This window comes from Fukomys damarensis, unplaced genomic scaffold (genome assembly GCF_012274545.1).
Source record: "Fukomys damarensis isolate Sample0158 unplaced genomic scaffold, DMR_v1.0_HiC HiC_scaffold_5, whole genome shotgun sequence".
Classification (NCBI taxonomy): domain Eukaryota; kingdom Metazoa; phylum Chordata; class Mammalia; order Rodentia; family Bathyergidae; genus Fukomys; species Fukomys damarensis.
In genome coordinates, this window is record NW_022900917.1 from 32,313,905 (window position 1) to 32,330,511 (window position 16,607).

The 16,607-nt window shown below is 38.7% G+C and overlaps 1 protein-coding gene across 7 annotated transcripts in view; it reads left to right on the plus strand.

The window, feature by feature from the left end:
- The window catches only part of Tpd52 (tumor protein D52), a 49,133-nt gene that overhangs the window by 31,207 nt on the left and 1,319 nt on the right, over positions 1 to 16,607 (plus strand). For 2 of the 7 annotated variants that reach the window (XM_010636241.3, XM_010636237.3), the window contains exons 3-7: positions 883 to 1,031; positions 3,042 to 3,143; positions 4,200 to 4,226; positions 10,655 to 10,696; positions 13,137 to 13,185. In XM_010636241.3, coding sequence (XP_010634543.1) covers positions 883 to 1,031; positions 3,042 to 3,143; positions 4,200 to 4,226; positions 10,655 to 10,696; positions 13,137 to 13,185 — 369 coding nt within the window. Of the gene's footprint in view, positions 1 to 882; positions 1,032 to 3,041; positions 3,144 to 4,199; positions 4,227 to 10,654; positions 10,701 to 13,136; positions 13,186 to 15,351; positions 15,386 to 16,607 lie in introns of those variants that run through there. The other 5 variants (XM_010636240.3, XM_010636242.3, XM_010636238.3 and 2 more) reach the window with 5 other exon arrangements.

A 16,607-nucleotide genomic window follows, 5' to 3' on the forward strand; every position in this document is an offset into this window, starting at 1 on the left:
TTTTTTTTTTTTTTTTTTATTGTACTGGGGATGGAACTCTGGACATTGTGCTCCCAAGGCAGGTGGCAGCACCACTGAGCTAATCCCCGGCTCCTGCTCCCAGTTTTGACCTCCACAGCTCAGCCTCACTGGAGCCCAGTTATACCTAAAGGCTTTGTTCTCTAAGTCCTTTCAGCTTCTCCCAGTGTTACTTCAGTTTCTCAACCCAGGCTCCTGGATGAGAGAGGAGGATTAATGGAGCACCCTTTACACCAGGCAGTCACTGCTCTGTGGCTTCCATGGGTGGCTGTCCTTGGGTCAGGGCCCACCAGGACCTCTGCAGGGCTCTGCGGCTGAGGCAGTTTAATTTATTACTGTGATGGCCTTGACAGAAGCTGGGACTGACAACATTGAGTCTAAATTTATGAAACGCTCATAAAGGTCAGATTTTGGTTTGGGATCGTTGTGCATGTTTTGGTGTTGTGGGGGTGGAGATTATTTTGATTTAGTATAGAAGTATCAGTTTAGTGAGTATTCACGTAGAGTAAAAATGTCTCTCTGGAAGGTTAGATCCGAAGTCAGGAAACAGGAATATTCAGATTTGAGAATTACTCGTCGTGTAACAGATTCAAGCCCCAAACTTCCATGAGATAACTGAGTAAGGAAGTATAGGGAGACAGAGGAGAGAGAAGGCCAAGGACAACTCACAGGATGTAAAGTGCTGTCATGGGAGAGAAGAGAATAGCTCTGTAGGAAGGATGAGTGTGTAACAGGGTTTTTTTAGTGATACTACATTTGTAAAGAGACATAAATTTTAAAAAATGTTTTAAATGACTACAACTTTGAGTATTGCCTTGCTCTAAAAACCTTGCCATATTTCTGCCACACATCCCTTCCTCATAGGTGGAAGAAGAAATCCAAACTCTGTCTCAAGTGTTAGCAGCAAAAGAGAAGCATCTGGCAGAGATCAAGCGGAAACTTGGGATCGGGTCACTTCAGGAGCTAAAGCAGAATATTGCCAAAGGGTGGCAGGATGTGACAGCCACGTCCGCGTATGTTCCCTCAGTTGCACATTTTCTAGACAATGTGAAGGACAGTTTTGCACATTTTCTCTGGGGAGGGGGAGATAGAAGGGATGAGAACACTTCTGCAGCTTTTCTTAGAAGTAAATAATTCAAAAGTTTAAAATTGCATGCCATGTTGTGTAGCTCGATTAATCTTTGTGATTCCCCTACATCCAGCTGGGGGCATGAACTGCACTTTTGTCTAGTGTTTTCAGGCTATATGTGTTACCTACCTTCAGTCACTTAGTGGCCATGTAAGAGAAAACCGCTTTCTATAGGATTTGATAAGATCTGCAGTCACAGGCACCCACAGTGGTCTTGGAATACATCCGCAACACATTAGGGAGGGGACTGTGTCATTTAGTCCTCAGCATAACCCCCCAGTAAAATTGAAGACAAGGGAGCCCTAAGTGAGTAAATGGGCTCAGATAAGTGACGTGTTGAGGTCACAGACTTTCTGAAAATGTAGAGCCAATCTTTTTGTTTTGTTGCTTGAGGAAGGATCTTGCTATGTATTGCAAGCTGGCCTTGAATTCACTGTAGCCCAGGCTGGTTTCAAACTTGTGATCCTCTTGCCTAAGCCTCCTCAGTGCTGGGACTACAGGTGTCTCAATACATATCATACGATTTTCAGGTAACAGTCTCATGTGTCCTCAAAACAGAGGCAAGTCCCTTAATCTTTTTATCTTTTCAGTTGCACAAGTGGTGATGCAGCATGAGTACAATGCAGTTTTGTTTCCTGGCACAAGGAGCAAGGTTCTAGCATCAGACCATGTTCTGTGTTTTGTGTAGAGCCCAGCTACTGAGTCAAGGAGCTGAGGAGTTGTTTGCATCTTAGCCATCAACAGTGAGGCTGACTGCATTCCATCTGGGCCTGTTCCCTACCCATGTTAATGCTAGCTAACACTGGGAAAACATTCAGAAAGTAGATCTTTGACTGTATTATCATGAGCTGTGTTTGCTCCTGGTATTTGATCTTGGGACAAAAAGGCCTGACCATCCATTTCCATAGTCAGGGATGGTGGCCTTTTCTGGTATGTTCCTCATTATTTTTGTGGTCATCATAATTTTTTCTCTATCTCTGGGCATCTGGGAAAGGAATATTGCTAATTTATACTGTTCTGTAAGAGCAGATATTCCCCAGTCATTTTAAGTACTGTACCTTAAACATATTCTCTTGAGAGTCCAGTGGGTCCTTATGTGGTATCTCTACAGACAGGCAAAACTTAATTTTTATTTTGGTTATGTGGAAAAGAAAAGAAGAAGAGGAGGAATTTCTTTCAGACACTGGCTCCCCCCTGTCCAGCACTGGGGACTGAAACCAGGGGCTCACATGTATAAGGCAAGCATTCTCTCTTAAAAAAAAAATAGGTGCAAGCAGTTAGTTGCGACCAGGTCTCACTGAGTTGCTCATGCTAGCATCAAACTTAGGATCCTCTTGCCTTGCTTTCCAAGTACCTAAGATGAAAGGTGTGTACCACCATGCCTGGTTCATTTTCATTTTTTTGTTCCACGACTGTTTTTTAAGCTCTTAACTCTGATTTCTTTGGCGTTGCCTTTATGGGCCTCTGTCTTTCCATCTAGACTAGGGCACTGCAGAAGATTATGTGTAGTTCAGTCTAAGATTATGTGATGGTTGCTGCTTTGGTGGTTATGAAGGGTTTTTGAGGTTCTTGAAACCAATGATTGATTGATTAATTCATGTAGTGCAGGGGATTGAACTCAACAGATGTAAACATTAAGCTATATCCCCATCACTTTTTTATTTTTCATTTTGAGACCAGGTCTTGCCAATTTCCTCAGGCTGGGCTTGAACTCAATCCTCCTGCCTCAGCCTATCCAGTGCTGGCATTAAAGTCATGTGCTACTACACTCCAGCAAAATATTTTAAAGAGTTCTCAAACAGGTGGTAACCACTGAACTTAAAAAAAAAAATGATATTATAAAAAGTAAAAAAAATTAGCTGACTTTTTTCTATTCACTTCTAATTGAATACAGATACAGGAAGACCTCTGAAACCTTATCTCAGGCTGGACAGAAGGCTTCAGCGGCCTTTTCATCTGTTGGCTCTGTCATCACCAAAAAGCTGGAAGACGTAAAGTATGTCTGTGTTTTCTTTGCTTGTTAAGTGGGTGAGGCGTATTCAAACATTGTGTGGTTCTTTTGTTTCCTTGTGCTGGCCAGGGGTACACTGGATGCCCTGTTGGATTGAGGATCCTTCAATCCAGGATCTGAAATTCTTACCCAGATCCCTCTAGGCATAGCATTCTAACATCAAAAATGGTCGTCTTCTGAATCCATTTAGGTTGTTGAAAAATTGTGGTTGCAAAACTTTTGTGTCTTTTTAGTGCTTCTGATCATCCTGGGTAAGTATGTCCCTGGTGGTGGGAAATTTGTGATTGTGGGCAAGCCTGGTGTCTTTCTGGTGATAAGTACAGGAGCATTGATGTGCACGCTTGAATGAAGACCTGGCTTCACTTTCTGTGTATACTTGACATCCTTATTCCTTGGTGTGATTACAACATGCTTATTTGTGCACTGATTTGTACCAACCTGTAAGCTGTACGGACATTCATGCTTAGGCCTAAATCTTAATTTTGAGCTGTTGCTTTTTTGTTTTCCATTTGTATTTTAGATTAGTTTGCAGATTTTTCCTTGTCCTTTTGATAAAACCACTTCATAGTGCTTTTGTGCCTCCCTCCACCTGTGTGGATTAGAATAGTGCTGAAAATGACAAGTGTGGTTTAAATCAGCTGTGCTTTTGTTGGCATGCAAAATTTGTGGTTAAAAAAAAAAAAAAGCTCAGATTGCATGACTTTTGTGTTTTGTATTCATGGGGAAAGTAGATTCTACAACCAGAACTTTAGTTAGCTAGGTTTGGTTTTAACATAATTTGTACCATAATAGCTAAATTCCTTGCTCATTATATTTGGAATATCATTCAAAGTGTAATGTAATAACTGCAGCTTCTTCGAACTCTCTTTGTGTATGTACGTACATATCTGTTAGGTGCTTTTGCTTCTCTTTCTCCTGCCTGAATGGTGTATCATTTTAGGGCCAGGTAAAACATGTGACTTTTAAAGAGTAGGTTGTTTAATTGTTTTCGATTTATCAGAACTTCCTTTGTTTTTTAACGCTTACTCTGGCTTCTTACAGATTGCAGGCCTTTTCGCATTCCTTTAGGTAAGGAGGGTTCTGCCCACCACTGCGGCTTAGCAGTTGTGTGAAACAAGTGTGCTGAGCTTTAGATGATTATGCGATGTCGGATGGTCGTGTTTGTCCACTGCATCCAGTACTCCCCTTGCATCTGGAGTATCTTTTCCCTATAGTGCTTTTTCTTTTTTTTGTACTGGGGATTAAACTCAGGACCTTGAGCTTGCGAGGCAGGCGCGGCCCTCTAGTGCATTTTTAATTTCAAGGAAAGGCTTCTTGTATACCATGAGTAATGGATAAATTAAAAGAAGAATTTGACACCATGGTTCAAGGTATATGGAAATGATTTTTACGTTTCTTTTCTTTTCTTTTTTAAAAGAAGCAGCTTTACCATGGCATGCAGAATTCCTCCCTTTTAATGTCTAACTTTGTTTGTTTGTTTTTTGATGGTTTTGTTCCTTTGGTGCTTTTGTAAGGATGTTGAAATTCTTTCACCTGGGTTTCATTATGCAGTTATAATAGGCTGCATATGTACTGCCTCTTGGTAGTAAGTCTTCTCTCTTACATGGGTAACTATACGTTTTGTGTATGATGAAATTGACATTAGAAAATTTACTGTTACTCTGTACTTTTCAGTATTTGTTTTACTACCTCTTAGTTTTTACTATTTTATTATTTCTTTACACTAATTGTAGTCTTCAACTGTACACACAAGGCCATTTCATGGTTTGCAAAAGGAAAAAGTATACTAGGCCAGTACACAAAGTACATTAAAAAGATGTCAGCTCAGACCATGCCTTCTAGAAGGAGTCCTTGGGATGCTGAGTCAAAACTCTGCCATACAGGCTCTAACATGCAGGTAGGTGCTGGAAAGGGGAAGGAGATCTTCAGAGTGTGAGCAGGAGGTTAATGAGTCTCCCTCTCTGTCCGGCAAATGCAGGTTGTCTTTTCAAGCAGTCACTTGCTGTGATCTAGCTATCTGCCTCCTTCAGTAGGCAAGCAGATCCTTGCACCTCTGGGCTTGGTGACCCCAGCCCTAGAAGTTGGAGTAAATCATAAGGATGCATGAAATCTTAAATGTTAACTATTTAAAGCTAAAATTATGTTTTTTAAAAAAGCAAATAACCAGTGATAGGTGATTGTGTATCTTAATTCCAAAATGCTGTAGGCAGCTGAATGAGCATTCGGTCACATACAGTATTCTGCTAATCTGAGAGTATCCTTTGACAGGTCCTGAGGTGGTGGTTATAAAGCAGATGTGGCTTTTTTGGGGGTAGGGCTTAAAATTTTTGGAATGGCTGGGGAAAGGAGGAAGGGACTTGGGATACATTAAGAATGAAAGAGCCTGTAATTGCTCAGTTATAAAACAATGTTAGGTGTGATATAAATACAAAACATAAAAATGTTAGATGTAACTAGATATGGCTCAATACTCAGTCTTACTAACTCATCGGAAACAGTTTTGTTGTTTTCTCATTCAAATTGCTTTTTTCATTTATTTAAAAAATATAGTTGAGATTCTCAACTGTTTTTAGACTTTTTAATGACCATAATATATCAATAAAGTCTTAACATTTGAAAATGAGAGAAATAAGATTCTCTTAAACTTTGTAATTCTTACAGATCAAAAGTTGAGTAAAACCTCTTAATCTGATTTCATGTGTTCAGATGTATAAAGAAAAGCACATCTTTTAGACCATGTGGGTCACAGAGGCAAATGCTGGCCCTGTTCTGCCAACAACTGTCGGAGGAAAGGGAGCTGACCTTGAGCCCATTACTCTGTCCCAGCAGCAAGGCCCCTCACCGAATGGATAGATGCTGGTGTGTGGGTGGGGTCCTTTTGCCAGCTGCTCTGAAACTGCTGGGGAATCCTGTTAACTGCTTCAGGTCCATCTTAGCGGGCAAAACTTAGGCCAGTGATTTCACTGAGAGGTAATTATATAGATACAGAAGGAGAAATGTACTAGCCATTAGATTTAGCAACAAGTTTTGTTTTGCATAGCCGGCATTATCACTTGAGCTTAGGTATTTGTGATAATTACTCCTTGATGGGAGGAAGTGGAGGGAGAGGAGGGGGGAAGCAGAGAGAGAGATGGACAGTGGGAGGGGTGGGCAGGAGGAAGACTGAGAATCTGAGTACCTGAGTACCTGTCTCCAGTGCCCTGGAATGAGGTCTCAGCAGAGCTGAGCTGCAGAGGAGACAGGGTCATGAGAAGGACCCGAGGGGCCCTCTGGGGACAGCCGGCCCCACCTCAGAGGTGTGTGCATTTTCACTGGTGCTTATTTACTTTTTAACATATATTTGGTAAACATTGACTTATGTGCTTACCATTTTGAGAGAGACTTTAAAAGAACTTTCCCATTTCAGTCTGTGCCACCATGAAACATAAATTTTTATTAACACAATACTGTAATAAAGGTAGTCTCATTTCTGTTTGTGGTAGATTTGAGAAAGTGCTAATTCATTTTGTCTTTATTTCCAAAAGAAATTTCTTTTTAAAATTACTGTTTTTTCATGTGTACCTCTAGATATTTTTCTTTGTTTTTAGGTTTATTAAAAATATTCGAGGCCATTGCTTTTTCTGGAAAATTTCTATTTAGTGGGAAAAGAAATGTCTTTTTCTCAGAAAGACATTATCTTTTGATTTGAATTTTAAAAATTATAATTTTCTACCTTTCGTATTGATATTTTCCAGTTTAGGTAACAGTTTATTCATCATTCCTTCATTCAGAAGGACTTACTGGGTGCTAGCTGTGTGTCAAGCACTGGTCTAGACTGCAGGGGTGGGGCTGACAACTGAAATATGAAAGGTTTTTATTTATTTGTTTTGTACCAGGGATCAAACTCGGGACCTTGCGCCTGTGAGGCAGGCGGTGGAATGAAATACGAAAGTTTTGAGAGAGAAAATCTAATACAAAGTAGATGTTTTAACTAAAGTCATCTGTTATAATAATGGTTATTATGACAAAAGTATATCTAGCAGCTCTGGAATTAGATGCTGTTGTTCCTGCCTGGCTAGTGCAGTTGAAGGGAATCCGCAAGGTTGCAGAGGAAAGGTTAGTAGCTGATGGTTGGATTCAAACTCAGCACACCCTAGTTTGAGCGCTGGCAGTCTTTCCTGTGCCTCCCCAGAACAAGGACAGTTTGAAACGGTGTCCCTCAGACATTGCCCAGCAGGTACTCTTCTACTGCCTACATCAAGAGATTGTTTCGAGAACAAAATGGTGTAATTACACACCAACTGCTCTTACAAGTGTGCCTGGAATGCAGAAGTATTCCAACAAATGACCCATTAACTCTTCTTCCACTTATTACCTGCTTCTTTCACCTCTCCCCTACTAGTGATACAAAGATCAAATAACTGTGTAAGAAACCAGGAAAATCTTAGGATCAGTTCAGATTTTAACAATATTTTTTTTCAAAGTAAGAGTGAATATGAAATTGAGAAGCATTAGTATTAGATGGCCCTGCCATTTTTTCTGTATTTCTTAAGGAACTCAGCTTGCTTTTCTTTTCTTTTTTCCTTCTTTCTTTTTTTCCTGGTGTTTTGAGAGACGGTCTTGCTATGTACTTGAGACTGATCTTGAATTCACTGTGCAGCCCAGGCTGGCTCTGAACCCACAGCGAATCTTCCTGCCTCCTCTACCTCCAAAGTTCTAGGATTATGGGTGTGCATCACCACACCCTGCAAAAGACTGTTTTTTTATTTCTGTTTTAATTAGAGTAATATATTTGAAGGTTACAAAGCAAAGTGGAAAATTTTGAACAAATTTTGTTTTGTAGATGCTAACTGATCCTCACCTCCTGTTAGAGATAATTCTGGCCCAGTAGTAAGATAGGTTTTTGCTTTTGAATTTTTCCTATGGTATTTAACCTTGATTGAAATTAGAGATTTGATATGAAGTCGAGGCAAGTTGAAGCTTTGTGTAACTTTCTGTAGAGCACCTGGAAATGAAACAGTGGCCTCCCAAGTTAATTCCAGACTAACCTCCACCAAAACTGAATTCCATCTAAATATGGATCGTAGAGAGGATCATACACCTGTACAGAACTGAAATGGGTTTGTGTTCCTTGGCTTTCCTACTAAAATATCAATCTCAAAAGCAAAGAATCCTTGAGTTAAAATCTCTGTTGATTTCATTCTGTTTAACGAGTGTACTTCCGTCTTTTTATTGTGAAATAGAAGAGTACTCAAGCTCAAATTCAGCTCAGTAATTTTCACAAAATAGATCTCACTCTGGTCACTCCCTTGGTTTTCCTCACACATTTTTGCTGAAGTGTGTTTAGTCAGCATGCAGCCTGCGAAAGGGCGGAGAACCCAACTGCCAGTCATGGGAAGAAGATGGCTCTTTAGATGGGGAGTCGGAACAGGGAGTAGAATTAACTGTGAGTTTCTGAAATTTGAACTTACTTTAACCGCTTATGTGCTCCTTTTGTTGATTCTGTTGAATTCAACTTGTAGAGGTTATGAACAAGCACTTTATCAAATTTGGCCATTACTTAGCTCCTTTTGCCAGAATTTGGTAGTTTCTACCAAACATGAATGTACCAGTGGAGACTCCTTTGGTTATGAGCAGAAAAGTTAATGTGTTAGCTCAGCTTGAAAAGAAAATATGCTGTACAGATAGAAAGTTCTTTGTAATCCGAGGAGTGGAAAGGATGCCTCTTTGAAGGCAACCTGCCAACTGGAAAGGTGGTAGGCATTGAGGCAGTGTGTAGAAACCAAGGGAACCAGCCAACTTGTTCCTCTCCTTCCATGGTCATGTCTTCCTAAGTTCCTCAGCCTATGTCTGCTTACGTTTGAGTCTTTGGGGGAACCAGCTCCCTTTGCCTTCTTGCAGCTTCCACCTGGTTTCAGAAATTCTCATGAACACTTCAGTCCATGTGATTTTTCTAACCTAAGTGCCTATGCTAGCTGAGCCACCAAGCATGGCACCCTGATTATAACCTGGAATAAGAATTTAATCAGACCTCCCAGCCCCCAACAGCCCAGACAATCTGTAGATCGCCATGAGGTTAGATGGCGCTCCACTGACCTGTTAAAGTGGGATTCATGGCAGGTGGTGGTTTATGGTGGTTTAACTGTTCTGGGCAGGGCTTTTAGAAGGGTTTGATGAAGGACAGGTGATGATTGGAGCTCTAGTTTCAAATTTAGCAACATGTTTCTTTCATCTTTGTCTTTCATATATGGGACCAATACACTTCTTATGAAGAAAACTAGCAAATTCCTCCTAGAATATAATCCTTTCCCCAAGGTATCAGTCACCATTGTAGAATAGAGGATGCTGAGTTACATGGATCTGTTCTTATTATTTAAGATAACAAGTCCGGAGATGTCCAAATACTTTATTGATTCCCCAAACTGCCAGCAGATTTTGGTACATATCAAGACCATACTGTATTACTACATATTAATACAAAACTAGATTTGAGGAGCTATAGTCAGAACACATTACCATTGGTAATAACTGAATCTTTAAGAAAAGTAAAACATGAACAGACAAAGTATTTAAATATAATTGAGAACGTATACCTTGAACCATCCACTTTACTCACAGGGAAGATTATTTACCAAAAAGAGCTGTGCCAGTAATCAAAATGTTAAGTGAATAGTAACAGTATCAAGAATGTTGTAATGTTATGCTCTAAGCTCACGAGGTGGTCTCCTCCTGTGGGAGATAGTTAAGACAGCCTGGAACTTGAACAGTCAGTGAACTGCCTTGTCCTTGAGTAGAAGATGGATTTAGTAAGGCCAAGGGCCAAATGTTACTTGTGTAGCCTTTTAAGAGCATTTAGTTTAATTGGGATGAAGTGTATAAGGAAGTTCAAAATACATACTGTTACTGCTGCTAAGGAGTAACATGTAATTTTAAAATCACTTAAAGCTGTCAAATGGGTGATTGATTTCGAAGCTTATCTGTTCCAGCCTGGAAACCAATACAGAGACAGTGATGACTGCAGGGGCCTGCTGCTGTCTGTCTGTCTGTCTGTCTGTCTGTCTCTCTCTCTCTCTCTCCCCCCCCTCCCCCCTCCCTCCCTCTCTCCCTCTCCCTGTGTGTGTGTGTGTGTTGAGTGTGATTTTTTTGAGGGGAGGTGGTGAACACTGACTTAGGAGTACAAAGACCCAATTTCCATTCTTGATTATACATTGACCCTGGGTAAATAATTTAACTTCTGACCTCAATGTGATATACAGATCCAAGTGAACTGTTCCAGTTTTCAAATGCTTTAAAAACGTATGGTTGTATTATTAGCTGTAATAGGGATTGGGATTTGGCTCATGAGCAAAGGTAAATCACATTGTAAAACTGTGATCTCCTTTACTTTGAAAAGTAAGATAATTCTCCCTGGTGCCAAAAGGATAATTTGTAGAAAGTGGTTTTGTTGGCTTTTTCTATGTTGAATCATCACTCTATACTAACGTCATTTCTATCTCTTTTTAATGCTGCCTCTTAAGTATACGATCCATTCAACATTCAATTAGCATGCCTGCTATGAGGTAAAGTATATATCTACAAAATGTAGTTGGTCTTAGGCTTGTGCTTTGTTGACATATTTAACTGAACTGTTTATCTAGCATTCTACTCTAAACAAATGGTGTTTGATAGTATATCGTTTCATTTACTCTTTTTTTTCCATTTTTTTTCTTTTTATTGAGTTTATTGGTACAATCTAGGTATGCAATACAGTTACATTCATCATTGGGATTCTGTACCTTTACATAATAGGTCTTGATTCTCATTTTTTCCCCTTGTCCCTGCCCTCCCTTCACCCCCTCCTCCCCTCCCCATTTACAAATACTTTATTTCCATTTTTTCAGTTTCTCATATTTTTTTCCTCTCCCTTATTCCCTTTCCCCCACCCTTCCCACTTTCCTTACACCTTTAGCCCTTTACTTCCTATTTCACATTATTAATTATCTCATTAGGATCCTGTGTACTATTATAGTTTTCACACCAAAGAAACTATTCGGTATTTCAGTTAAAGAAATCTCTGTGTGAACATTAAAAATAGGGAATCCTAAAGTAAAACTAAAAAGAAAAGTAAAAGAGAAAAGGCAATGATGTAACATTAAAATAATCCTTAATTCTGGAGATGAAAATGGTCCCCTAACATATTTAAATTGCTTCTCTCTCTTATAGTCTTATCTTATTATTTTTTTCATTATTTAGAGAATACTTTATTAGTTTCTGTAATCAAACCCACGTAGATATGACCTTACATATTTAGCACGATGTGTTACCCCTGTACACATGGAAGAAAAAATAAAAATAAATTAACATTTCTATACCAATATGACTGTCCATTTCTATACAATGCCAACTCAACACAGTAAATTGGGATGACTTTTTCTGAAGTTGGCAGCACCGTTAAAGTTTCCCAAAATTCAATTTATATATATATGTATATTTATATTTATATTTATATAAAAAGACTAATAAGTATGTTATATCCCAAAATTCAATTTATATATATATGTATATTTATATTTATATTTATATAAAAAGACTAATAATAGTATGTTATACATTGATAGCAGCAACAGCTTTTCCAGGTTCTGCAGTCATCTGAACAAAATTATAGACATTCAGCACATTCCATTAAAAACAAAATGAAACAACAACAACAAAAAGAATAATATCCTAATTTCATTTACTCTTACAAGGTTGGCCTGGGTACAAGAGATGCATTAAATGTTTGTGAATTTTAATACAAGAATTAGTCTTACTTTATAAAAACTTTCATATCTGAAGTGTTGCAGTGGAAAGTTAACACTGCTCCCTAATTAAACCTTTTGGTGGATACAGGTAGTTCACTTCTTTTGTCTGCATGAGCCCTAACTGCAGTCCCCATTTCTTTCACCCTTCACATTTTTGCTTCCCTTATCACACTGTGACATTTGAACCCACCTGTGGTTTTAGCAGTGAGCACTTGGCAAGTGATACATGTTATTACTTCACCCAGCCTCCCCAGACAGAGGGTTGTTAATGATAAGTGCTTGGCTTAGACTTCAGCATGCATTGGAATCACCTGGAGCGCTTGTTAAACTGCTTGCTGAGCCCACCCCTAGTGTTTCTGATTCTGTAGAGCTGGGGTAGGACTTGAGAATTTACATTACTAACAAATGATACAGATGGTCTGGGAGATGCACTTTGGGAACCACTGGCTTATGGTGTTTAGCCGTCACCACTGGGGGAAGAGGAAGCCCCACATTTCCTTCTTTGTCTTTTTCATCTTAGCAGTAGAAAGGATATTCAAAACCACGAGGATAGGCTAAGAACATGGGGAACCTGTGTATGTCAAAAGCCCTGTGAGCATCCTTATTGTGCATGGATTTGAAGGCAGTTGTGAAGCTTCTGTGGGCTCAGAGCACTGTTTCTGTCAGCCAGGGAAGCTTGTGAAGTAGCAGAGCCAAGTACAGGCATCCCTGTGGCCTCTTTCCCTGTCCACGATGCTGTCCTTTAGGAGCTGGGATCCCTGTAATGGAACTGCTGATGGTCTGCTTATCTCAACTAGGTTTGGGTTTATGCCTGAATTCTGCCAGGTAAGATGTGACTCTAAACAAGAGTTCTAGAGCATAGCACCATAGCCAAAAGTAAACTGATCTAATAGTGTCATTCTCTTGTACAATAACAAGTTGTTTGGGGAAGAGGCAGAATCGAGGTTTTACTTGGCTTTCTTCACTCTCCTCACCTAGGTACTTGACTGTTCTGTAACTTATATCTGAGGCTGTCTTCATGAATTCAAATGCAGTTTTATAGAAATAGTATCTCAGAAGTGGACAGTCTTACATTATAAATATTTGCATATATACAAATAACAGTTCTTTTGCTGGTTGACAGTGACAGTGAAGAGGAATTTAGTCAACTAATGTTAACACAATTGTTGGGAGTTTTCAATGTTTGTAATTTTACCGTTCCTTTTTTTTCTCTCCTTAGAAACTCCCCGACTTTCAAGTCATTTGAAGAAAAGGTTGAAAACTTAAAGGCAAGTAAAGAGATGAATAGTCTTTTGAGACACATTGCTTGGTGCCTTAACTTCTCTTTGATGTGGGCAAATCACTCACCATCAGTATTTCTTTTTAAAAAAATTTAAAGAACTTTACTCTTTATGATGTTAATGGACATTTCAGGGGTTATGTACTTTCAAAATTTTTGAGCATATGTTGTAGCATGTTAGCATGCTAAATGCTGAATGGTACAATTTAGAAAGCAGCAGAACTTTAGAAATGTGAGTCTTTTGCTTTTATTCATTTCAAATACTGAGGGCAAAAAATATAGAAAGTACAAAAGATACGGTGTTACTGTGCAGAGATTGTGATGTATGTGGAAAGTAGTACTGTGCTATTATGATTTAAAAAAGAATTTGGGCTGGAGGTGGAGCTCAGTGGTATAGCACTTGCCTAATGTGCATGAATCCCTGGATTCAATCCCAGCATTGCAAAAGGAATAAAAGCCATACATCAAAACATTTTCCAGTATCATTGAATATTCTTCACTGTTGTGTTTAGTAGCTATTTGTGTATGTCTTATAATGGACAGAATTTGTTTGCTCCTCAGTGACTGGACAGTCTGCAGTTACTGTATATACCATGGTGCTTGTCATTCACTGTTTTAGATTTTTTTTTTTTTTTTTTAAATCAGGGATTGAACTCAGGATCTTGCACTTGCAAGGCAGGTGGAGTCACCACTAAATTAAATCCCTGGCCCTGTTTTACATATTTGTGTTATCAAAATTACAGTATATTCAAAATTACAAAATCACTCATTCTTAGTAATACAAAGGCTGTTGGGTTCTCACATACTGCCTGATCCTCTGTATAGTTTCTGTAAAGCCCAAATAGTCTTTTCTTCCTAACTGATAATTATAGTAGATATATTTTAAGGATTAAAACTAATGTTTTATATAAATTGAGCTTAAAAGCTAATATTCAGTTGAGACTTTCAAAATTGTAAACAGTTCAGTTATTTTAAAATTCATCTTTTTAAAATTACCAAAGCAGGTTAAATTTATTGAAAGAAAATCAAATGCTGTACAGTGATCAGGATCTTTATTTGCCCATACATACAGAACACTGTGCACACATATATAAATGCTTTTTTGAGTTTCAGTGTACACACCGCCTTATAGCTTATTGATACCTCTCAAAGGCCTAGAATGGTCCTTGGAACATTGCTCATATGTGTTTGATGAGTAAAAATATATCAGTCATTCTTCTAGATCTGTATAAGACCTGTTTCATTCTTCTTAGTGCCAAGTTATATACTTGAAAACAAACTATGCTGCAGAAAGTCAAGGCTTACCATAACTCACTTCTCAGTACTATTAGGATTCTCATGTCCTTACCTGGACATCTGCCTTAAGCATTAGTCTTTGAAATGGCTAGTTGGAAGCCAACCTGTATTCCATTTTGATAGGAACCTCTAGTCATTTGCCATATATTCGCTTAATATATTTAGGCTCTATAACTGTGGTAAAACAAACTTTAAAAATATAACTTGTAGCTAGGTGTGGTGACACATACCTGTAATCCCAGCACTCTGGAAAGCTAAGGCAGGAGTATCAAAAAGTTTGAGCCAAGCATTGGCAACTTAGGGAGAACCTGTCTCCACAAAAAAAAAAAAAAAAAAGAAAGAAAAAAAAAAGTGTGGAAATGTAGCTTAGTGCAGAAGCTCTGGGTTTAATCTCCAGGATTGTCTGTGAGTGTGTATGTATGTTGGAATCATGCAGATGAAAAATAATTTTATAAACATAGTACAGTATATCAAACAGATGTTCCCAATGAAACTGCGAAACACAGTTGTATGCTTGGATATAATTTTGCCAGTTAACATTTATATTCAATTAAGCATTGTGTCAGCATATACTTTCACATTTTGGATTGCTCTATCTGTGATTACCGATCATCTGCTGTGACAGGGAAAGCTGAGGTTGCAGTGAAGATTAGTGGTAGGAACCTCACCTTGCTTGGTAAGTGGAAAAATCAGGGAAGGCCTTTCAGAGGATCCAGTAATAGAATGGAGATTTTTAAATTGAGAGGAATGTTTGATGATTGAAGACCCTGTTGAGGAACTGGGATTTGGAGTTAGAACAATGGGAAACTACGGACAGATTTTAAACAGCCCAAGAAACCCTTTCCTCTGTTCATTTCAGGAAAAAGACCATTGGCAGCCCTACACATCCAAGGGTAAGACAAGCCTAGAGACAGGTAGACTAGTGGGGAAGTGAGAGTTCTAATCCCAGCCAAAGATGATGGTGGAGAGAATTAGGTAGTACAATGGGACAAAATGTAGAGGTATTTAGAAGTTAGAAGTAACAGAATCAAAATGATTAGATGTGGAACAAGATGGGGCAGGCTCCTGAACAACTTCAAGTGTCTGGCTGGAGCAAGGCTGTAGACTACTATCATATAAATTCTTCAAGAACAGAAGGAGCTGCTTGTGGGGTTGAATTTAGTTTTAAATATATTAAACTGCAAAGGTGTCTTAACAATTTATTAAGGAATATGTTTTACCAAGTTTAATACATGGATGCAAGTTACGGAAATTTCTCAACCAGTTCAGAGGTTTTAAATGGGAGAACAAAATGAATAGAAAATTTCAACCTAGATTCTCATTCTTAGGAGTCTAATTGGTTAAGACTGAGCTAAGAGCAAGGCCAAGTTCAGATCTGCTGTGAGGTTTTTTTATATGCTTGGTCACTGGCTGTTCTCTTAATGTTGATTGTCCTGTGGGTCCGTCATTACATGTAACGCAGTGAATGACCTTAGATATATCAGCATTGGAACATGTAGAAGTAAAGTTGTATTAAGGGATTTTGAAAAATATGAAGTACACAGATGGAAAGTGACTCCATTCTAACAAATATTTATTGACAACTTCAAGCTAGACAGGTTGGAGGAGTGCTTCATGAACAATGTCCCCATAAATCGCCTGGGGATCTTGTTAGGTTATAGATTTCAGTTCTTTAGTTAGAGGGAGGGCAAGTGTCTGAGAGTTTTTGTGTCTAACAACGAATCTTCAGTCTTTGGACCCCATTTTAAGTAGTAGAGGGCTGAAAAGCTTACACTGCGAAAAACATATTTCTTACATTGGCTGTCCTCAACATTTCTTGAATGAGTAGCTGAATGAACACTTTGCTGCAATGCAAAATGTTTAGCCATTTTGGAATAGTAAGCTTTACAAAGTTATGTAGACAAATTTTCCTATGAAGAACAAGTAGCAGACCCCAACCTGAAGATTTCAGCAAGGAAGTTTAGTTTTACTAACAAACCACCCTGAACATTACAACAGTACTAAGTTCCATACGTCTATAATGATCACTGAGCTATCAGGTTCCTGCTTTGTTCTTGAAAGTAAAATCGGCTGAATCAGCTAATTTTGTTTGTCTTTTTTTTTTTTTTTTTTTTT